A 23,962-nucleotide genomic window follows, 5' to 3' on the forward strand; every position below is an offset into this window, starting at 1 on the left:
TATCTTCTCCTTCCTCTGCCACCTGAAAACAGCCTCCCAACCTCCCTGTGGGGAGTGGAGAAAATCTCTTCAGCTGCTGCTCCAGACAGACCTCCTCACATTCCCACGCTGCTGACCCAGGGAGGCTCTCTAGAGAGATGACAGACTGGCACTCATCCCAAGGAGACGAATCAAGTTGCAATCTTTGCTACACCACAGTTTCCATAGGGCCAGGTTTTTCAGCATTTGGAGATTCTTACTTGAGCAGTGCGGCAGCAGCTGGGCTTTTAACAGCCCCCAAAGTCAGAAGGTGTTTGAGCATCCCCTCAGGCAGACACACCTGCTGGAGAAGTGCTGCCTCCAAACTCACCGTCACATGGTCAAAGGGGTCTTGGTCACCTCAAAATTTATGTAGTTGGCAAAGGAACAGATCATACAGTCCACTGTCAAGCAACAGAAGGCTGCCAGGAACCTTCCAGCATCTTGCGTCTCATGGTGATCTCAGTGAGACCAACATTTCCGCGTTTAGGGAGGTGTTCATGATCATTTTCTCTGGTCGTATGGTACCCAGCTGGACACGAGGTCTGCGTCCTGGGAGTGGAAAAGGCCCCCTTCAAGACCACTCCTGTTCACCTCTGTTATAGGTACAGTCTGAACTGATACAGGACCAGGCAGGGACAAAAGATCCCCAGGGTCTGGCTGGACCCAGGACTCTCTTCCCAAAGGCCTCTTTCCAGCTGTGACAAAGCTCTGCTCTTCAACACGTCATCTCTGCTTGGCAAATTTCATAGCGATTGACTCCTGCGGTACGAACTTGACTTCCTCTGAGCCTCCCCAAAGTGTCTTTATAGCAAGTGTCTTCTTCAGGCACTCGTTCAGTCTCCAGGATCTCACATCATCCACACTGACAGAATAGGATTCAAATACCCTGGCGAAAAAAAACAGGCCCCAGGCATGCTCCTGGCGACCTGCAGGGCTTGCACAGGGAGAGAATGCGGCAAATGAGCCCAGCAAAATGTTCCCAACAGCATTGTTAGTGTTGCAGTAGGGTCCAACACTCCCAGCAGAAGCCCACCTGCATGCAACAAGGAGCAACCATCAGAGAGAGGTGGGAGGAGCAAGAGAAAAGGGTGTGGCATGTCATCTTACCCGGGAGTCCTTAGGCATGTGGACGAGAAGCAGGAGAGCGGTGCCTAGTTCCTGACAACTTTGCCACAAACAAGCCCACAGGAATGACCCAGGTGCACATCACCTGCCACCACGGGGTGCCACCAGCACTTGAGCTGAGTCTTCTGCCTGCGATGATGTCTTTCTGCCCCAGAAAGCCAAGGGACTCTCATTCTGGAAATTACAGAAGCCTTCCTATGGGGAAGCACGTGGCATCACCAGGAAATGAAAAGGCAGCAGCGCAGGAAACCAGGACACAGCCCATGCCATTAGCTGAGACGCTTTGCGTTTGACGTGAACTTGTCAGAAAATTATTACTTCCCCAAAGGCTGCCTCTGGGCCTGAGGCAGTGCAGGACTACTATAAAAGGCAGCCCAACTCTCAGCTCTCTCGTCCGCTTCTCTCGCCTCCTTCTCATAGGGAATCAGGTGAGTGTGAAGCGTCTTCTCCTCCTGCTCCAAGATCAGGTCTTTCCCCAATGTCTGTCTCAGCTGACAGGGGCTGTCCCAGCCCTGGGCCGGGAGCTGTGTCTCATGGTAGAGGGAAGGGCAGAGAACGTCTTCCACTGGGAGAGCCTGGCACTTAGCTGCAGTGACTCTTCAGCTTTCAGCTGGACAGCCTGTGCTGGGCAAGTAGGGACCTTGGCTTCCTCATGGTTGGTTGCAGTGCTGCTGCTCATGTGTCCCTGTTTTCTGCTTCCCCATGCCCTCTCTCGCAGGTGCCCCTCCAGCCCAGAGACATGTCCTGCTGCAACCCGTGCCTGCCATGCCAGCCCTGCGGCCCAACCCCGCTGGCCAACAGCTGCAATGAGCCCTGTTTCAGGCAGTGCCAGAGCTCCACCGTCGTCATTGAGCCCTCCCCTGTGGTGGTGACCCTGCCCGGACCCATCCTCAGCTCCTTCCCGCAGAACACCGTTGTGGGATCCTCCACCTCCGCCGCTGTTGGCAGCATCCTCAGCTCTCAGGGAGTGCCCATCTCCTCCGGAGGCTTTGACCTCTCCTGCATTACCAGCCGCTACTGTGGCAGCAGATGTCAGCCCTGCTAAAGCTGCAGGCGATGTCCCCGGGCAAGAACCTCCAAGATCTCAGAATATGGTGCTTGACAGAAGATAGAGCTTTGGGGCATTGCATTTAGAGCTTTGGGCCATTCTTCTGCTTCTGCTTCTCCTTCTACTCTCCTCTCTCTCTCCTTCCTATGCTGTCGCTGTCTCCTAGCGCCAACCTGGTAGGGACGTGTCCGAACCCCTTTTCAGCAGGGCAAGCAGACGGAACCCCTGCAGAAGCTCCAGCACATCTCAGTGCCTGCCCCTGGCGCTCCCTGTGAGCCACCTTCTCTTGATTTTCAGACTCATTAAAATTGTGCTGCATCGAAATCTGGGCCTCCGAGTCCTCCTTTCTTCTGAGGCAAGTCTTCTAGTCTGCTCAGGAAAGACGGTGGCTTTTTGGAGAGGGTTAGGGTGGGCACAAAAGAAGACCCTTCCTCAGTCCCAGAGGAAAGGACTCAGTGCACTGGGCTGCCTGCTGCGCCCTGTCCCTTGGAGCTGAGGAAGACATGCCTGGCTGCTCCACAGGCATCGGGCAACAGTCAGCCTTGCTGCATGTGTTTTCAGATGGGCCTGGAGCACAAGGCCCTGGAGAAAGTTCTGTCAACAGAGAGCCCGTAAAACTGCTGTCCTTGAGGGAGGAGCCCATGGAGGCAGGAGGCCAAGGGATGAGGTCAGCAGCCCCTCTGTCTCTTGGGGAAGGGACGTCCTCTAGGCCTGGATGGAGCTGTGCTGGGGGAGGAGGCTCAAGTGGAGAACGGCTCCAAAGGGTGGCAGCAGTGTGCATCTAGAGACAACAACACCTGGTGACAGCCCACAACCTCATCCCCCCTTGCCTTCCTTTCCATTGCCTCATCTCGGGTCCACAGCCAGCACGCACAAGCACAGGCACATGAGATAGGTACCTCATACGGTCCTGGAGCACCTGGCAGGGCCCAGCTGCTGTCCAGATTGGCAGGGCTGAGGCAATTCACCAGTTAGTACTGGTATCGGCCACACAAATGGACTCACCACTCCCTGTGAATCCAACAGCCCCATGGGCACTGCAGCTCCAGGACAGCACCCAGCGCCCAGAGACCCATGGCTGCTCTCTAGTCCTTGGTCTCCTCCAAGCCTGGGGCAGCTTGCCTCGGTTTCTGAGGCGGCACTACTGTCAGGCTCCAGCTCTGATCCAGAAAGGTTCTGTGCAAGTGCAGTTACCCCCTTTGCAACATTAGCAATAGTCTACCATAGAAAGAACAGAGATTCTGACAGACGACTGGATATTTTTGAGGAAAAATTCTCGTCCCCTCACCCAGCAAGCAGTTCCCGAGGACTACTGCAAGCATGGCCCTGATCACAAGCACATCTCCTGCTTGGTTCTCACCCTTTTCAGTGCTGCACAGCTGAAGATGCAATTTGGGGTATGTGGAAAGGCTTTTGGCCTATGCGGAGTTTGACACGTGCCTTAGGAGCTGTAAGAAGCTCGTCCTAGGAGCGAGGATGCTGGCTTCTCAAGTAGGGATGATCAGGCTCTATGGGATGTGGATTATTGCCAAAGACTGATGGACATTTTGAAGGACCCTCCGCTCAGTGATAGCCAGCAAGCAAGGGGAAGACGACTGTGCCAGTCAGCAGGCAACGCCAATGGTCTTCCTGGTGGCAAGGAAAGTCTGCCTCATTTTTGGCACACCGGTGGTGGGGTAGCAAATCGCCACAAAGGAAGCCTGACGAGGAAGAAATGCGGTAAGGTCTGGAGGTGCTTATTGCTCCATGCAGTGACAATGAGGAGGTGGTTCCCCATCAGGGTTAGAAGATACATGGAGAAGATAATGGCACCTGGGGCCACGTGCCCACCCAGGGAGGTCAGGAATCCCAGCAGAAGGAGATCAGTTACAGGTGTCCTGCTCTTCTTTGCCACGGCTCTAAATATTACAAAGGAGGTTATCTGAAAGTGAAAAAATAATCTGCCCGAAGGAAGACCCTAACTAATACAAATGTCACCCAGAGATTGCAAATAGTCACCTGCATGATCATCCGCTCTAAGCTTTTCTGTCCCCAGAATGCACTTGCTTAGGACTGATACCTGTAAACATAAAATTTCCACTTACCACAGTGATTGTAATTAAACTAAAGTAGATCCTTGCTGTTTTGAGAAGACAGGAAAGATCTAAGATAAAGAGGCTCCTCAATAACACTACTTAGACATACTTGACTTGCTGATTTGAGAAAACAGGAAAGCTCTAAGATAGAGAGGCTCCTAAATAATTCTACCCCAGACAGCTCAGCCTTGGGAGGACAGATGTACCAAGCTACAGAGACAAAGAGGCACCAAGAGGGCAACAAGACCGGAGCAAAACTACCTGGAAGGACACGGCATATGTAATCTTAAAACTGCATTTGCGCAGAAACAAAGGTCAACCAGCGGACACTGTGATGAGAAGTATAAGCCTTCATCTTGAGACCCCCCAAGACCACCCGAGGATGCTAACAGACATGTGTGAAAGATATTAACATAAGCTAATTACTTCTTAGGAAAGTCATGAATATGCTAAGTATTTCTCGGAAATATAATGAATATGTATGTTGTGATTGTATTTAACCTGAAATGGCAGGGTGTTTGGCATGCACATTTGGAGGACAGATCCCCCGTGTGCCCAGCGCTGTAATGAAGAATACCTGCTTAGTAGTCTGCTGACTATTGAGTCTTCAATTCCACCTTTTCACGGCATCATTTCTGGCGACCCAGGCGGGACCCACTCTGCTGCGCTGCAGGACCCGCTGACAACAGGACTCCCTAGGGTACCCCCGGGAGTTCCCAGAGAGACTCCTCGCCTCATTTGGATCACTGCAGGAGCAGACAAGGACCATCTCAAGCAGTAAAGGTATTCTTCTTTTTTCCTTTCCTTTCCTTTCTTTCTCTGTTTTGAAATGTGAGACCGGTCATTTGGAGAGTTCTCGTAAGTCATAGGTGATGTCCTACGCTGAGCGATGTATCCCAGACTGCTAGTGTCTGAGGGTATACATTTTGGTACGTTGGTACAAGCACGAGTTGAGCTTTGTACTTCTGGAATAATGTAGTTTTGGTAGCTGTACGTAGGTACAACCATGGGTAAAGCTTTGTACTTCTGTAATAATGTACATTCGGTATTGGTACACTTATGAAACCCGCTTCAGTTGTACTGCTGGCGATACAGATTTGTTGGTACTGACCTCGGATATCTCGGATACTGGCTCTTTAACATATTGTTAGGCACATTTGGAGGAGAGATCCCCTGTGTGCCCGGCGCCGTCATAAAGAATACCTGCTTAATAGTCTGCCGACTATTGAGTCTTCAATTCTGACTTTTCACGGCATCAGGACAAAAGTGAACATAAATGGATTATTAGGGTGCTAGAAAAATGAATAAGCACGGTGGGTTTTCTTCCACTTCATCTACTCCCAACCAGCTGCTCTCGACAGTTTAAAGAATATCCTGGGAAATGTTTTTCAGATGTGATCCTTTTTGAGCCTGAACCGTGCTGTTCTCCCTTGCGTACTTTTATTCTCGCCAAGCATAATTGCAATTACCCAGTTCTCAGAAAGGTGTCAGATGGGAGTCTTGTCCATGTTCTTTCCTGGCTGTGCTCCTGGTCCTGTCCTCCATCTTCTTATTTCTTCCTTATGGTCATGTTTCTCAAAGGCTTCCTATTGTGCTGTTTGGAGTAGCTTTGTCATGTCCTCTGGTGGGCTTGTCCCGGGCTGGCTGCCAGACACCCACCCACTCTTTCTCAAGCCCCCTCCTCCATAAGGCAGGGGGAGAAAAGAAGGTGAAAAGACTCATGGGTCAAGACAAAGACAGGGAGATCAAATACCAGGTACCCTCACCGGCAAAACATATTCAGCCTGGGGAAGATGTATGTCAATTATCAAAACTCAAAAACAAAATAAGATGGTGAGAAACAAAGACAAAAAACAAGATCAAAAAAAACCCAAAAACACTTTCAGGTATGTAGGTATGCTTTTCAACCATACCTGGCAATTTCTTTGACCTCTACCCTCAGCTCCAGGTAGCGAGTCAGACACTGGTCACCTTCAGGCAATCACCATCTCCCAGGTGCGGAGGAAGGTCTCCTGAAGGCACCGCTGGGTTTGAAAGGAGGCCGTGCTCCCCACACTCTCCTCCTGCCTGCACTTCCAGGCACATTCACTGTGCATACTCATCATCCAGGCAGTGGGCACCTACCTGCTGTCCCCAGAGACCAAGGCTTCACTTCTTCCTCACTGAAACCCTCAAGCAGTGGCACTGGGGGGTTCACCAGTGCACTGAGTGGTTTGGCCTTGCCAGGGCATCTTCATCTCCTCTCCCTTCCTGGGATACCAGAGCCTTGTTTCAGGCAGAGTCTGTCCGCCAACAGATCTCACTCACCAACAGGATCTGCAGCCAAATAGCGGAGGGCAGATCAGTGCCAGCAAGGGAGGAAAACTCACCCCGTGCTAAGCTTTGCTGGCCAAAGCTGCTAGGCTGGGTGGAAGGAAGGCACAGCCGCGGAGGGCGTCCTCAGGGACCCAGGAGCTAGCTAAGATGACAGGGAATCAGAAGGAGGATGTCACGTTCTCAGAGAGGCTCCTTGGATCCCTCACAACGATGGATGTGTCCGAGCCCACCACATCAGGACCAGGCACTGCAGACTGTTCTCCGGAGGCTCTGGGCGATGGGAAAGCAGGCAGCTGGGGCACAGTGCAGCTCCCCTCTAGGGGCACCCTGGCAGGAGGTGACAGGCGTTCTTGCACACTGGGATCCACACTGAGTTGAGGTGCATGTGGAGACCAGCGCTCCTGTTTGTGTGTGAGAAAGTCGAAACACCACCTCCCAGCCTCACGAGCAGAGCGTCTGGAAATGGCTCAGGGGGGGAAGGGGAAGTTAAAAGTGAGCAGGAGAAGACATTTGCTCTGTTCTTGCCTGAAGCACTCCCTCTGTGGTTCTGCCTGCTCTGGTACGGAAGAGATTTTGTCCGTCAGGCAAGAGCACACTGAACCTCTTCATGGAGGACATCCAGGGGGGTGATCCTGCAGGCGGCCATGTAGAAGAATCAACCCCTGAGCTCTCCACACACGCAATGTGCACGCAGCTTTTCAGCTGTCAGCACAGACAAGGAAGCAGAGAAGATGTGAGCATGTTAACCAAGCGGGTTAATGCAGAACCTCTACCTGCCTCCACACTTCCATCCCTCTGATCCCTCTTCCATCTCTCTCAGGCACAGGACATCTCTTTTCTTCACACGCTTCAATCTCTTTGCCTCCTGCTGATGCTCTCTCTTTTGTCTCTGCTTCTCACACACTCCAATTTGATACAGACTGTGCACAAAGGGACAAGCTCATTCCTAGAAAAGCAGTGAAGAGCTGTTTTCTGTCAGGAAACTGGGACGTGTGGATTCCTCCCATCAAGGCTGTGGTGATTCCCCTGAGGTGGAGGAGAGACAGCAAAAGCAAAGCCAGAGCTTGGAACATTGGTGGGAATCCGGCTGAACAGGACTTCCCCAGGCTCTAGCTGATGGGTCTTTTTCACAGGCTGAGCATTTGGCTGATGTCCAGGTGCACGCCTAGGAAGAGATTTTCCTTCCTCGGGCTGTTTTGGCTACGACATAAAGCCACAAGAGCAGTCAAGTCTCACAACAAGGGATCCCTTCTGCAACAGTGCGCTGCAGAGGAGGCTGAGGGGAGAATACGAGCATGACAAGCCAGTCGCATACATCTTTTGAACACTCATTGCCCTGCTGCTCTTAGCTTCAGCTCAGGGGGTTGGATGGAGCCTTGTGGTGTTCTGGTGGCATCCCTCAATAGCTCTCCCACAAGTCCAGGCCCTGCGTGAATGTCACGGTTTCATTGGGCTACTTTGCTCCTTGCTCAAGACCCTGGGTCTGATCTCAGACACAAAAGTCACACCAGCATGCTGTTAATGACAGTTGTCTTTGCTGCACAGGCTGCGGAGCCAGAGACCCAGCCTCACCACAACCGCAACACGCTACTGCTGGACAAGCTGAGGTCTATAAACAAAGAGTGCTGGGGAGGGAAGCACTCCACAGGGAACACTCACCCACACACCCCCTCTTTCTGTGTTGTGCTACTTGCAGTGGGTAACCATGTGGCCTCAGCAGAGAAGCAGCTTATGCCGTCCTGCAGCTTGGCTTCCCGCACACGGAAAAGCATCTGGGAGTTCTCCACAGACAGCACAGAGGAGAACCTCTCTGAGTTTACCCAAGGTTTCCATTTACCCATGCACAGCAGCAACGCAGAGGCCTGCGTCAGCACCTCCTCTTTCTCCAATCCTGGCTAGCCTCAAAGACGCATCTCACCAAAGGCTGCAAGTCCCACCAGGACTGCCAGAAAAAGCAGGACTGCATCATGCTTTCCCTTTCACACGTTGCCCACAGACTTCCGAGAAAGAGGGTGTTGGTGCTTGCAGGTTCCTATCTTCTCCTTCCTCTGCCACCTGAAAACAGCCTCCCAACATACCTGTGGGGAGTGGAGAAAATCTCTTCAGCTGCTGCTCCAACAGACCTCCTCACATCCCCAAGCTGCTGACCCAGGGAGGCTCTCTAGAGAGATGACAGACTGGCGCTCGTCCCAAGGAGAGGAATCAAGTTGCAGTCTTTGCTACACCACAGTTTCCATAGGGCCAGGGCCAGGTTTTTCAGCACTTGAAGATTCTTACTTGAGCAGTGCGGCAGCAGCTGGGCTTTTAACAGCCCCCAAAGTCAGAAGGTGTTTGAGCATCCCCTCAGGCAGACACACCTGCTGGAGAAGTGCTGCCTCCAAACTCACCGTCACACGGTCAAAGGGGTCTTGGCCACCTCAAAATTTAGGTAGTAGGCAAAGGAACAGATCATGCAGTCCACTGTCAGGCAACAGAAGGCTGCCAGGAACCTTCCAGCATCTTGCGTCTCATGGTGATCTCAGTGACCCCAACCTTTCCGCGTTTAGGAAGGGGTTCGTGATCATTTTCTCTGGCCGTATGGTACCCAGCTGGACACGAGGTCTGCGTCCTGAGAGTGGAAAAGGCCCCCTTCAAGACCACTCCTGTTCACCTCTGCTATAGGTACAGTCTGAACTGATAGAGGACCAGGCAGGGACAAAAGATCCCCAGGGTCTGGCTGGACCCAGGACTCTCTTCCCAAAGGCCTCTTTCCAGCTGTGACAAAGCTCTGCTCTTCAACACGTCATCTCTGCTTGGCAAATTTCATAGTGATTGACTCCTGCGGTATGAACTTGACTTCCTCTGAGCCTCCCCATAGTGTCTTTACAGCAAGTGTCTGCTTCAGGCACTCGTTCAGTCTCCAGGACCTCACATCATCCACACTGAAAGAATAGGACTCATATACCCTGGCAAAAAAAAACAGGCCCCAGGCATGCTCCTGGCGACCTGCAGGGCTTGCACAGGGAGAGAATGCGGCAAATGAGCCCAGCAAAATGTTCCCAACAGCATTGTTAGTGTTGCAGTAGGGTCCAACACTCCCAGCAGAAGCCCACCTGCGTGCAGCAATGAGCAACCATCAGAGAGAGGTGGGAGGAGCAAGAGAAAAGTGTGTGGCATGTCATCTTACACGGGAGTCCTTAGGCATGTGGACGAGAAGCAGGAGAGCGGTGCCTAGTTCCTGACAACTTTGCCACAAACAAGCTCACAGGAATGACCCAGGTGCACATCACCTGCCACCACGGGGTGCCACCAGCACTTGAGCTGAGTCTTCTGCCTGCGATGATGTCTTTCTGCCCCAGAATGCCAAGGGACTCTCATTCTGGAAATTACAGAAGCCTTCCTATGGGGAAGCACGTGGCATCAGCCAGGAAATGAAAAGGCAGCAGTGCAGGAAACCAGGACACAGCCCATGCCATTAGCTGAGACGCTTTGCGTTTGACGTGAACTTGTCAGAAAATTATTACTTCCCCAAAGGCTGCCTCTGGGCCTGAGGCAGTGCAGGACTACTATAAAAGGCAGCCCAACTCTCGGCTCTCTCATCCGCTTCTCTCGCCTCCTTCTCATAGGGAATCAGGTGAGTGTGAAGCGTCTTCTCCTCCTGCTCCAAGATCAGGTCTTTCCCCAATGTCTGTCTCAGCTGACAGGGGCTGTCCCAGCACCAGGCCGGGAGCTGTGTCTCGTGGGAGAGGGAAGGGCAGAGAACGTCTTCCACTGGGAGAGCCTGGCACTTAGCTGAAGTGACTCTTCGGCTTTCAGCTGGACAGCCTGTGCTGGGCAAGTAGGGGCCTTGGCTTCCCCGTGGTCAGGTGCAGTGCTGCTGCTCATGTGTCCCTGTTTTCTGCTTCCCCCTGCCCTCTCTCGCAGGTGCTCCTCCAGGCCAGAGACATGTCCTGCTGCAACCCGTGCCTGCCATGCCAGCCCTGCGGCCCAACCCCGCTGGCCAACAGCTGCAATGAGCCCTGTTTCAGGCAGTGCCAGAGCTCCACCGTCGTCATTGAGCCCTCCCCCGTGGTGGTGACCCTGCCCGGACCCATCCTCAGCTCCTTCCCGCAGAACACCGTTGTGGGATCCTCCACCTCCGCCGCTGCTGGCAGCATCCTCAGCTCTCAGGGAGTGCCCATCTCCTCCGGAGGCTTTGATCTCTCCTGCATTACCAGCCGCTACTGTGGCAGCAGATGTCAGCCCTGCTAAAGCTGCTGGCGACAACCCCGGGCAAGAACCTCCAAGACCTCAGAACATGGTGCTCGACAGAAGATAGAGCTCTGGGGCATTGCATTTAGAGCTTTGGGCCATTTTTCTGCTTCTGCTTCTTCTTCTACTCTCCTCTCTCTCTCCTTCCTGTGCTGTCGCTGTCTCCCAGCGCCAGCCTGGTAGAGATGTGTTCGCCTCCTTCCCGCTGCAGGGCAAGCAGACGGAACCCCTGCAGAAGCTCCAGCACATCTCAGTGCCTGCCCCTGGCGCTCCCTGCGAGCCACCTCCTCTTCATTTTCAGACTCATTAAAATTGTGCTGCATCGAAATCCGGGCCTCCGAGTCCTCCTTTCTTCTGAGGCAAGTCTTCTAGTCTGCTCAGGAAAGACGGTGGCTTTTTGGAGAGGGTTAGGGTGGGCACAAAAGAAGACCCTTCCTCAGTCCCAGAGGAAAGAGAGGAGAGGACTCAATGCACTGGGCTGCCTGCTGCGCCCTGTCCCTTGGAGTTGAGGAAGACATGCCTGGCTGCTCCACAGGCATTGGGCAACATTCAGCCTTGCTGCATGTGTTCTCAGATGGGCCTGGAGCACCGGGCCCTGGAGAAAGTTCTGTCAACAGAGAGCCCATAAAACTGCTGTCCTTGAGTGAGGAGCCCATGGCAGCAGGAGGCCAAAGGATGAGGTCAGCAGCCCCTCTGTCTCTTGGGGAAGGGACGTCCTCTAGGCCTGGATGGAGCTGTGCTGGGGGAGGAGGCTCAAGTGGAGAATGGCTCCAAAGGGTGTCAGCAGTGGGCATCTAGAGGCAATAATACCCGGTGACAGCCCACAGCCTCATCCCCCCTTGCCTTCCTTTCCATTGCCTCATCTCGGGTCCACAGCCAGCACGCACAAGCACAGGCACATGAGATAGGTACCTCATACGGTCCTGGAGCACCTGGCAGGGCCCAGCTGCTGTCCAGATTGGCAGGGCTGAGGCAATTCACCAGTTAGTACTGGTATCGGCCACACAAATGGACTCACCACTCCCTGTGAATCCAACAGCCACATGGGCACTGCAGCTCCAGGACAGCACCCAGCACCCAGAGACCCATGGCTGCTCTCTAGTCCTTGGTCTCCTCCAAGCCTGGGGCAGCTTGCCTCGGCTTCTGAGGTGGCACCACTGCCAGGCTCCAGCTCTGATCCAGAAAGGTTCTGTGCAAGTGCAGTTACCCCCTTTGCAACACTAGCAATAGTCTACCATAGAAAGAACAGAGATTCTGACAGACGACTGGATATTTTTGAGGAAAAAATCTCGTCCCCTCACCCAGCAAGCAGTTCCCGAGGACTACTGCAAGCATGGCCCTGATCACAAGCACATCTCCTGCTTGGTTCTCACCCTTTTCAGTGCTGCACAGCTGAAGATGCAATTTGGGGTATGTGGAAAGGCCTTTAGCCTATGCGGAGATTGGCACGTGCCTAGGAGCTGTAAGAAGGTCGTCCTAGGAGCGAGGATGCTGGCTTCTCATGTAGGGATGATCAGGCTCTATGGGATGTGGATTATTGCCAAAGACTGATGGACATTTTGAAAGAGCCTCAGCTCAGTGATAGCCAGCAAGCAAGGGGAAGACGACTGTGCCAGTCAGCAGGCAACCCCAATGGTCTTCCTGGTGGCAAGGAAAGTCTGCCTCATTTTTGCACACCGGTGGTGGTGTAGCAAATCGCCACAAAGGAAGCCTGACGAGGAAGAAATGCGGTAAGATCTGGAGGTGCTTATTGCTCCATGCAGTGACAATGAGGAGGTGGTTCCCCATCAGGATTAGAAGATACATGGAGAAGATAATGGCACCTGGGGTCACGTGCCCACCCAGGGAGGTCAGGAAGCCCAGCAGAAGGAGATCAGTTACAGGCGTCCTGCTCTCCTTTGCCATGGCTCTAAATATTACAAAGGAGGTTATCTGAAAGTGAAAAAATAATCTGCCCGAAGGAAGACCCTAACTAATACAAATATTACCCAGAGATTGCGAATAATCACCTGCATGATCGTCCGCACTAAGCTTTTCTGTTCCCAGAAAGCGCTCGCTTAGAACAAAAGTGAACATAAATGGATTATTAGAATGCTAGAAAAATGAAAAAGCATGGTGGGTTTTCTTCCACTTCATCTACGCCCGACCTGCAGCTCTCGACAGTTTAAAGAAGACCATGGAAAATGTTTTTCAGATGTGATCCTTTTTGAGCCTGAGCCATACTATTGTCCCATGTGTGCTTTTATTCTCGCCAAGCATAATTGCAATTACCCATTTCTCAGAAAGGTGTCAGATGGGAGTCTTGTCCATGTTCTTTCCTGGCTGTGCTCCTGGTCCTGTCCTCCATCTTCTTAGTTCTTCCTTATGGTCATGTTTCTCAAAGGCTTCTTATTGTCCTGTTTGGAGTAGCTTTGTCATGTCCTCTGGTGGGCTTGTCCCGGGCTGGCTGCCAGACGCCCACCCACTCTTTCTCAAGCCCCCTCCTCCATAAGGCAGGGGGAGAAAAGAAGATGAAAAGACTCATGGGTCAAGACAAAGACAGGGAGATCAAATACCAGGTACCCTCAAAACAGGCTCAGCCTGGGGAAGATGCATGTCAATTATCAAAACTCAAAAACAAAATAAGATGGTGAGAAACAAAGACAAAAAACAAGATCAAAAAAAACCCAAAAACACTTTTAGGTATTTAGGTATGTTTTTCAACCATACTTGGCAATTTCTTTGACCTCTACCCTCAGCTCCAGGTAGCGAGTTAGACACTGGTCACCTTCAGGCAATCACCATCTCCCAGGTGCGGAGGAAGGTCTCCTGAAGGCACCGCTGGGTTTGAAAGGAGACCGTGCTCCCTACACTCTCCTCCTGCCTGCACTTCCAGGCACATTCACTGTGCATACTCATCATCTAGGCAGTGGGCACCTTCCTGCTGTCCCCAGAGACCAAGGCTTCACTTCTTCCTCACTGAAACCCGCAAGCAGTGGCACTGGGTGGTTCACCAGTGCACTGAGTGGTTTGGCCATGCCAGGGCATCTTCATCTCCTCTCCCTTCCTGGGATACAAGAGCCTTGTTTCAGGCAGAGTCTGTCTGCCAACAGACCTCACACTCTAACAGGATCTGCAGACAAATAGCGGAGGGCAGATCAGTGCCAGCAAGGGAGGAAAACTCGCCCCGTGCGAAGCTGTGCTGGCCAAAGCTGCTAGGCTGGGTGAAAGGAAGACACAGCCGCGGAGGGCGTCCTCAGGGACCCAGGTGCCAGCCAAGATGACAGGGAATTGGAAGGAGAATGTCACATTCTCAGAGAGGCTCCTTGGATTCCTCACCACGATGGACGTGTCCCGGGCCCACCACATCAGGACCAGGCACTACAGACTGTTCTCCGGAGGCTCTGGGCGATGGGAAAGCAGGCAGCTGGGGCAAAGCACAGCTCCCCTCTAGGGGCACCCTGGCAGGAGGTGACAGGCGTTCTTGCACACTGGGATCCACACTGAGCTGAGGTGCGTGCTGAAACCAGCGCTCCTGTTTGTGTGTGAGAAAGTCGAAACACCACCTCCCAGCCTCACGAGCAGAGCGTCTGGAAATGGCTCAGTGGGGAAGGGGAAGGAAGAAGTGAGCAGGAGAAGACATTTGCTCTGCTCTTGCATGAAGCACTCCCTCTCTGGTTCTGCCTGCTCTGGTACGGAAGAGTTTTTGTCCCTCAGGCAAGAGCCCACTGAACCTCTTCATGGAGGACATCCGGGGGTGATCCTGCAGGCGGTCATGTGGAAGAATCAACCCCTGAGCTCTCCACACACGCAATGTGCATGCAGCTTTCCAGCTGTCAGCGCAGACAAGGAAGCAGACAAGATGTGAGCATGTTAACCGAGCGGGTTAATGCAGAACCTCTACCTGCCTGCACCCCTCCATCCCCCTCATCCCTCTTCCATCTCTCTCAGGCACAGGACATCTCTGTTCTTCACACGCTTCAATCTCTTTGCCTCCTGCTGATGCTCTCTCTTTTGTCTCTGCTTCTCACACACTCCAATTTGATACAGACTGTGCACAAAGGGACAAGCTCATTCCTAGAAAAGCAGTGAAGAGCTGTTTTCTGTCAGGAAACTGGGACGTGTGGATTCCTCCCATCAAGGCTGTGGTGATTCCCCTGAGGTGGAGGAGAGACAGCAAAAGCAAAGCCAGAGCTTGGAACATTGGTGGGAATCCGGCTGAACAGGACTTCCCCAGGCTCTAGCTGATGGGTCTTTTTCACAGGCTGAGCATTTGGCTGATGTCCAGGTGCACGCCTAGGAAGAGATTTTCCTTCCTCGGGCTGTTTTGGCTACGACATAAAGCCACAAGAGCAGTCAAGTCTCACAACAAGGGATCCCTTCTGCAACAGTGCGCTGCAGAGGAGGCTGAGGGAAGAATACGAGCATGACAAGCCAGTCGCATACATCTTTTGAACACTCATTGCCCTGCTGCTCTTAGCTTCAGCTCAGGGGGTTGGATGGAGCCTTGTGGTGTTCTGGTGGCATCCCTCAATAGCTCTCCCACAAGTCCAGGCCCTGCGTGAATGTCACGGTTTCATTGGGCTACTTTGCTCCTTGCTCAAGACCCTGGGTCTGATCTCAGACACAAAAGTCACACCAGCATGCTGTTAATGACAGTTGTCTTTGCTGCACAGGCTGCGGAGCCAGAGACCCAGCCTCACCACAACCGCAACACGCTACTGCTGGACAAGCTGAGGTCTATAAACAAAGAGTGCTGGGGAGGGAAGCACTCCACAGGGAACACTCACCCACACACCCCCTCTTTCTGTGTTGTGCTACTTGCAGTGGGTAACCATGTGGCCTCAGCAGAGAAGCAGCTTATGCCGTCCTGCAGCTTGGCTTCCCGCACACGGAAAAGCATCTGGGAGTTCTCCACAGACAGCACAGAGGAGAACCTCTCTGAGTTTACCCAAGGTTTCCATTTACCCATGCACAGCAGCAACGCAGAGGCCTGCGTCCGCACCTCCTCTTGCTCCAATCCTTGCTAGCCTCAAAGACGCATCTCACCAAAGGCTGCAAGTCCCACCAGGACTGCCAGAAAATACAGGACTGCATCATGCTTTCCCTTTCACACGTTGCCCACAGACTTCCGAGAAAGAGGGTGTTGGTGCTTGCAGGTTCCTATCTTCTCCTTCCTCTGCCACCTGAAAACAGCCTCCCAACATACCTGTGGGGAGTGGAGAAAATCTCTTCAGCTGCTGCTCCAACAGACCTCCTCACATCCCCAAGCTGCTGACCCAGGGAGGCTCTCTAGAGAGATGACAGACTGGCGCTCGTCCCAAGGAGAGGAATCAAGTTGCAGTCTTTGCTACACCACAGTTTCCATAGGGCCAGGGCCAGGTTTTTCAGCACTTGAAGATTCTTCCTTGAGCAGTGCGGCAGCAGCTGGGCTTTTAACAGCCCCCAAAGTCAGAAGGTGTTTGAGCATCCCCTCAGGCAGACACACCTGCTGGAGAAGTGCTGCCTCCAAACTCACCGTCACACGGTCAAAGGGGTCTTGGCCACCTCAAAATTTAGGTAGTAGGCAAAGGAACAGATCATGCAGTCCACTGTCAGGCAACAGAAGGCTGCCAGGAACCTTCCAGCATCTTGCGTCTCATGGTGATCTCAGTGACCCCAACCTTTCCGCGTTTAGGAAGGGGTTCGTGATCATTTTCTCTGGCCGTATGGTACCCAGCTGGACACGAGGTCTGCGTCCTGAGAGTGGAAAAGGCCCCCTTCAAGACCACTCCTGTTCACCTCTGCTATAGGTACAGTCTGAACTGATAGAGGACCAGGCAGGGACAAAAGATCCCCAGGGTCTGGCTGGACCCAGGACTCTCTTCCCAAAGGCCTCTTTCCAGCTGTGACAAAGCTCTGCTCTTCAACACGTCATCTCTGCTTGGCAAATTTCATAGTGATTGACTCCTGCGGTATGAACTTGACTTCCTCTGAGCCTCCCCATAGTGTCTTTACAGCAAGTGTCTGCTTCAGGCACTCGTTCAGTCTCCAGGACCTCACATCATCCACACTGAAAGAGTAGGACTCATATACCCTGGCAAAAAAAAACAGGCCCCAGGCATGCTCCTGGCGACCTGCAGGGCTTGCACAGGGAGAGAATGCGGCAAATGAGCCCAGCAAAATGTTCCCAACAGCATTGTTAGTGTTGCAGTAGGGTCCAACACTCCCAGCAGAAGCCCACCTGCGTGCAGCAATGAGCAACCATCAGAGAGAGGTGGGAGGAGCAAGAGAAAAGGGTGTGGCATGTCATCTTACCCGGGAGTCCTTAGGCATGTGGACGAGAAGCAGGAGAGCGGTGCCTAGTTCCTGACAACTTTGCCACAAACAAGCCCACAGGAATGACCCAGGTGCACATCACCTGCCACCACGGGGTGCCACCAGCACTTGAGCTGAGTCTTCTGCCTGCGATGATGTCTTTCTGCCCCAGAATGCCAAGGGACTCTCATTCTGGAAATTACAGAAGCCTTCCTATGGGGAAGCACGTGGCATCAGCCAGGAAATGAAAAGGCAGCAGTGCAGGAAACCAGGACACAGCCCATGCCATTAGCTGAGACGCTTTGCGTTTGACGTGAACTTGTCAGAAAATTATTACTTCCCCAAAGGCTGCCTCTGGGCCTGAGGCAGTGCAGGACTACTATAAAAGGCAGCCCAACTCTCGGCTCTCTCATCCGCTTCTCTCGCCTCCTTCTCATAGGGAATCAGGTGAGTGTGAAGCGTCTTCTCCTCCTGCTCCAAGATCAGGTCTTTCCCCAATGTCTGTCTCAGCTGACAGGGGCTGTCCCAGCACCAGGCCGGGAGCTGTGTCTCGTGGGAGAGGGAAGGGCAGAGAACGTCTTCCACTGGGAGAGCCTGGCACTTAGCTGAAGTGACTCTTTGGCTTTCAGCTGGACAGCCTGTGCTGGGCAAGTAGGGGCCTTGGCTTCCCCGTGGTCAGGTGCAGTGCTGCTGCTCATGTGTCCCTGTTTTCTGCTTCCCCCTGCCCTCTCTCGCAGGTGATCCTCCAGGCCAGAGACATGTCCTGCTGCAACCCGTGCCTGCCATGCCAGCCCTGCGGCCCAACCCCGCTGGCCAACAGCTGCAATGAGCCCTGTTTCAGGCAGTGCCAGAGCTCCACCGTCGTCATTGAGCCCTCCCCCGTGGTGGTGACCCTGCCCGGACCCATCCTCAGCTCCTTCCCGCAGAACACCGTTGTGGGATCCTCCACCTCCGCCGCTGCTGGCAGCATCCTCAGCTCTCAGGGAGTGCCCATCTCCTCCGGAGGCTTTGATCTCTCCTGCATTACCAGCCGCTACTGTGGCAGCAGATGTCAGCCCTGCTAAAGCTGCTGGCGACGACCCCGGGCAAGAACCTCCAAGACCTCAGAACATGGTGCTCGACAGAAGATAGAGCTCTGGGGCATTGCATTTAGAGCTTTGGGCCATTCTTCTGCTTCTGCTTCTTCTTCTACTCTCCTCTCTCTCTCCTTCCTGTGCTGTCGCTGTCTCCCAGCGCCAGCCTGGTAGAGATGTGTTCACCTCCTTCCCGCTGCAGGGCAAGCAGACGGAACCCCTGCAGAAGCTCCAGCACATCTCAGTGCCTGCCCCTGGCGCTCCCTGCGAGCCACCTCCTCTTCATTTTCAGACTCATTAAAATTGTGCTGCATCGAAATCCGGGCCTCCGAGTCCTCCTTTCTTCTGAGGCAAGTCTTCTAGTCTGCTCAGGAAAGACGGTGGCTTTTTGGAGAGGGTTAGGGTGGGCACAAAAGAAGACCCTTCCTCAGTCCCAGAGGAAAGAGAGGAGAGGACTCAATGCACTGGGCTGCCTGCTGCGCCCTGTCCCTTGGAGTTGAGGAAGACATGCCTGGCTGCTCCACAGGTATTGGGCAACATTCAGCCTTGCTGCATGTGTTCTCAGATGGGCCTGGAGCACCGGGCCCTGGAGAAAGTTCTGTCAACAGAGAGCCCATAAAACTGCTGTCCTTGAGTGAGGAGCCCATGGCAGCAGGAGGCCAAAGGATGAGGTCAGCAGCCCCTCTGTCTCTTGGGGAAGGGACGTCCTCTAGGCCTGGATGGAGCTGTGCTGGGGGAGGAGGCTCAAGTGGAGAATGGCTCCAAAGGGTGTCAGCAGTGGGCATCTAGAGGCAATAATACCCGGTGACAGCCCACAGCCTCATCCCCCCTTGCCTTCCTTTCCATTGCCTCATCTCGGGTCCACAGCCAGCACGCACAAGCACAGGCACATGAGATAGGTACCTCATACGGTCCTGGAGCACCTGGCAGGGCCCAGCTGCTGTCCAGATTGGCAGGGCTGAGGCAATTCACCAGTTAGTACTGGTATCGGCCACACAAATGGACTCACCACTCCCTGTGAATCCAACAGCCACATGGGCACTGCAGCTCCAGGACAGCACCCAGCACCCAGAGACCCATGGCTGCTCTCTAGTCCTTGGTCTCCTCCAAGCCTGGGGCAGCTTGCCTCGGCTTCTGAGGTGGCACCACTGCCAGGCTCCAGCTCTGATCCAGAAAGGTTCTGTGCAAGTGCAGTTACCCCCTTTGCAACACTAGCAATAGTCTACCATAGAAAGAACAGAGATTCTGACAGACGACTGGATATTTTTGAGAAAAAAATCTCGTCCCCTCACCCAGCAAGCGGTTCCCGAGGACTACTGCAAGCATGGCCCTGATCACAAGCACATCTCCTGCTTGGTTCTCACCCTTTTCAGTGCTGCACAGCTGAAGATGCAATTTGGGGTATGTGGAAAGGCCTTTAGCCTATGCGGAGATTGGCACGTGCCTAGGAGCTGTAAGAAGGTCGTCCTAGGAGCGAGGATGCTGGCTTCTCATGTAGGGATGATCAGGCTCTATGGGATGTGGATTATTGCCAAAGACTGATGGACATTTTGAAAGAGCCTCAGCTCAGTGATAGCCAGCACGCAAGGGGAACACGACTGTGGCAGCCAGCAGGCAACGTCAATGGTCTTCCTGGTGGCAAGGAAAGTCTGCCTCATTTTTGCACACCGGTGGTGGTGTAGCAAATCGCCACAAAGGAAGCCTGACGAGGAAGAAATGCGGTAAGATCTGGAGGTGCTTATTGCTCCATGCAGTGACAATGAGGAGGTGGTTCCCCATCAGGATTAGAAGATACATGGAGAAGATAATGGCACCTGGGGTCACGTGCCCACCCAGGGAGGTCAGGAAGCCCAGCAGAAGGAGATCAGTTACAGGCGTCCTGCTCTCCTTTGCCATGGCTCTAAATATTACAAAGGAGGTTATCTGAAAGTGAAAAAATAATCTGCCCGAAGGAAGACCCTAACTAATACAAATATTACCCAGAGATTGCGAATAATCACCTGCATGATCATCCGCACTAAGCTTTTCTGTTCCCAGAAAGCGCTCGCTTAGAACAAAAGTGAACATAAATGGATTATTAGAATGCTAGAAAAATGAAAAAGCATGGTGGGTTTTCTTCCACTTCATCTACGCCCGACCTGCAGCTCTCAACAGTTTAAAAGAAGACCATGGAAAATGTTTTTCAGATGTGATCCTTTTTGAGCCTGAGCCGTACTATTGTCCCATGTGTGCTTTTATTCTCGCCAAGCATAATTGCAATTACCCATTTCTCAGAAAGGTGTCAGATGGGAGTCTTGTCCATGTTCTTTCCTGGCTGTGCTCCTGGTCCTGTCCTCCATCTTCTTATTTCTTCCTTATGGTCATGTTTCTCAAAGGCTTCTTATTGTCCTGTTTGGAGTAGCTTTGTCATGTCCTCTGGTGGGCTTGTCCCGGGCTGGCTGCCAGACGCCCACCCACTCTTTCTCAAGCCCCCTCCTCCATAAGGCAGGGGGAGAAAAGAAGATGAAAAGACTCATGGGTCAAGACAAAGACAGGGAGATCAAATACCAGGTACCCTCAAAACAGGCTCAGCCTGGGGAAGATGCATGTCAATTTTTAACACTCAAAAACAAAATAAGATGGTGAGAAACAAAGACAAAAAACAAGATCAAAAAAAACCCCAAAACACTTTTAGGTATTTAGGTATGTTTTTCAACCATACTTGGCAATTTCTTTGACCTCTACCCTCAGCTCCAGGTAGCGAGTTAGACACTGGTCACCTTCAGGCAATCACCATCTCCCAGGTGCGGAGGAAGGTCTCCTGAAGGCACCGCTGGGTTTGAAAGGAGACCGTGCTCCCTACACTCTCCTCCTGCCCGCACTTCCAGGCACATTCTCTCTGCATATTCATCATCTAGGCAGTGGGCACCTACCTGCTGTCCCCAGAGACCAAGGCTTCACTTCTTCCTCACTGAAACCCTCAAGCAGTGGCACTGGGTGGTTCACCAGTGCACTGAGTGGTTTGGCCGTGCCAGGGCATCTTCATCTCCTCTCCCTTCCTGGGATACAAGAGCCTTGTTTCAGGCAGAGTCTGTCTGCCAACAGACCTCACACTCTAACAGGATCTGCAGACAAATAGCGGAGGGCAGATCAGTGCCAGCAAGGGAGGAAAACTCGCCCCGTGCGAAGCTGTGCTGGCCAAAGCTGCTAGGCTGGGTGAAAGGAAGACACAGCCGCGGAGGGCGTCCTCAGGGACCCAGGTGCCAGCCAAGATCACAGGGAATTGGAAGGAGAATGTCACATTCTCAGAGAGGCTCCTTGGATTCCTCACCACGATGGACGTGTCCCGGGCCCACCACATCAGGACCAGGCACTACAGACTGTTCTCCGGAGGCTCTGGGCGATGGGAAAGCAGGCAGCTGGGGCAAAGCACAGCTCCCCTCTAGGGGCACCCTGGCAGGAGGTGACAGGCGTTCTTGCACACTGGGATCCACACTGAGCTGAGGTGCGTGCTGAAACCAGCGCTCCTGTTTGTGTGTGAGAAAGTCGAAACACCACCTCCCAGCCTCACGAGCAGAGCGTCTGGAAATGGCTCAGTGGGGAAGGGGAAGGAAGAAGTGAGCAGGAGAAGACATTTGCTCTGCTCTTGCATGAAGCACTCCCTCTCTGGTTCTGCCTGCTCTGGTACGGAAGAGTTTTTGTCCCTCAGGCAAGAGCCCACTGAACCTCTTCATGGAGGACATCCGGGGGTGATCCTGCAGGCGGTCATGTGGAAGAATCAACCCCTGAGCTCTCCACACACGCAATGTGCATGCAGCTTTCCAGCTGTCAGCGCAGACAAGGAAGCAGACAAGATGTGAGCATGTTAACCGAGCGGGTTAATGCAGAACCTCTACCTGCCTGCACCCCTCCATCCCCCTCATCCCTCTTCCATCTCTCTCAGGCACAGGACATCTCTGTTCTTCACACGCTTCAATCTCTTTGCCTCCTGCTGATGCTCTCTCTTTTGTCTCTGCTTCTCACACACTCCAATTTGATACAGACTGTGCACAAAGGGACAAGCTCATTCCTAGAAAAGCAGTGAAGAGCTGTTTTCTGTCAGGAAACTGGGACGTGTGGATTCCTCCCATCAAGGCTGTGGTGATTCCCCTGAGGTGGAGGAGAGACAGCAAAAGCAAAGCCAGAGCTTGGAACATTGGTGGGAATCCGGCTGAACAGGACTTCCCCAGGCTCTAGCTGATGGGTCTTTTTCACAGGCTGAGCATTTGGCTGATGTCCAGGTGCACGCCTAGGAAGAGATTTTCCTTCCTCGGGCTGTTTTGGCTACGACATAAAGCCACAAGAGCAGTCAAGTCTCACAACAAGGGATCCCTTCTGCAACAGTGCGCTGCAGAGGAGGCTGAGGGAAGAATACGAGCATGACAAGCCAGTCGCATACATCTTTTGAACACTCATTGCCCTGCTGCTCTTAGCTTCAGCTCAGGGGGTTGGATGGAGCCTTGTGGTGTTCTGGTGGCATCCCTCAATAGCTCTCCCACAAGTCCAGGCCCTGCGTGAATGTCACGGTTTCATTGGGCTACTTTGCTCCTTGCTCAAGACCCTGGGTCTGATCTCAGACACAAAAGTCACACCAGCATGCTGTTAATGACAGTTGTCTTTGCTGCACAGGCTGCGGAGCCAGAGACCCAGCCTCACCACAACCGCAACACGCTACTGCTGGACAAGCTGAGGTCTATAAACAAAGAGTGCTGGGGAGGGAAGCACTCCACAGGGAACACTCACCCACACACCCCCTCTTTCTGTGTTGTGCTACTTGCAGTGGGTAACCATGTGGCCTCAGCAGAGAAGCAGCTTATGCCGTCCTGCAGCTTGGCTTCCCGCACACGGAAAAGCATCTGGGAGTTCTCCACAGACAGCACAGAGGAGAACCTCTCTGAGTTTACCCAAGGTTTCCATTTACCCATGCACAGCAGCAACGCAGAGGCCTGCGTCAGCACCTCCTCTTGCTCCAATCCTTGCTAGCCTCAAAGACGCATCTCACCAAAGGCTGCAAGTCCCACCAGGACTGCCAGAAAATACAGGACTGCATCATGCTTTCCCTTTCACACGTTGCCCACAGACTTCCGAGAAAGAGGGTGTTGGTGCTTGCAGGTTCCTATCTTCTCCTTCCTCTGCCACCTGAAAACAGCCTCCCAACATACCTGTGGGGAGTGGAGAAAATCTCTTCAGCTGCTGCTCCAACAGACCTCCTCACATCCCCAAGCTGCTGACCCAGGGAGGCTCTCTAGAGAGATGACAGACTGGCGCTCGTCCCAAGGAGAGGAATCAAGTTGCAGTCTTTGCTACACCACAGTTTCCATAGGGCCAGGGCCAGGTTTTTCAGCACTTGAAGATTCTTCCTTGAGCAGTGCGGCAGCAGCTGGGCTTTTAACAGCCCCCAAAGTCAGAAGGTGTTTGAGCATCCCCTCAGGCAGACACACCTGCTGGAGAAGTGCTGCCTCCAAACTCACCGTCACACGGTCAAAGGGGTCTTGGCCACCTCAAAATTTAGGTAGTAGGCAAAGGAACAGATCATGCAGTCCACTGTCAGGCAACAGAAGGCTGCCAGGAACCTTCCAGCATCTTGCATCTCATGGTGATCTCAGTGACCCCAACCTTTCCGCGTTTAGGAAGGGGTGCGTGATCATTTTCTCTGGCCGTATGGTACCCAGCTGGACACGAGGTCTGCGTCCTGAGAGTGGAAAAGGCCCCCTTCAAGACCACTCCTGTTCACCTCTGCTATAGGTACAGTCTGAAATGATAGAGGACCAGGCAGGGAC

The 23,962-nt window shown here is 53.2% G+C and overlaps 1 protein-coding gene across 1 annotated transcript; it reads left to right on the forward strand.

The window, feature by feature from the left end:
* The first annotated feature begins 1,885 nt into the window (after nt 1-1,885).
* LOC142364399 (feather keratin Cos1-1/Cos1-3/Cos2-1) lies at nt 1,886-2,191 on the forward strand. Its single transcript, XM_075443878.1, has one exon. It carries the CDS (start codon nt 1,886-1,888, stop codon nt 2,189-2,191), a length of 306 nt encoding a protein of 101 aa, XP_075299993.1.
* The last annotated feature ends 21,771 nt before the right edge of the window (nt 2,192-23,962 follow it).

This window comes from Opisthocomus hoazin, chromosome 26 (genome assembly GCF_030867145.1).
Source record: "Opisthocomus hoazin isolate bOpiHoa1 chromosome 26, bOpiHoa1.hap1, whole genome shotgun sequence".
Classification (NCBI taxonomy): domain Eukaryota; kingdom Metazoa; phylum Chordata; class Aves; order Opisthocomiformes; family Opisthocomidae; genus Opisthocomus; species Opisthocomus hoazin.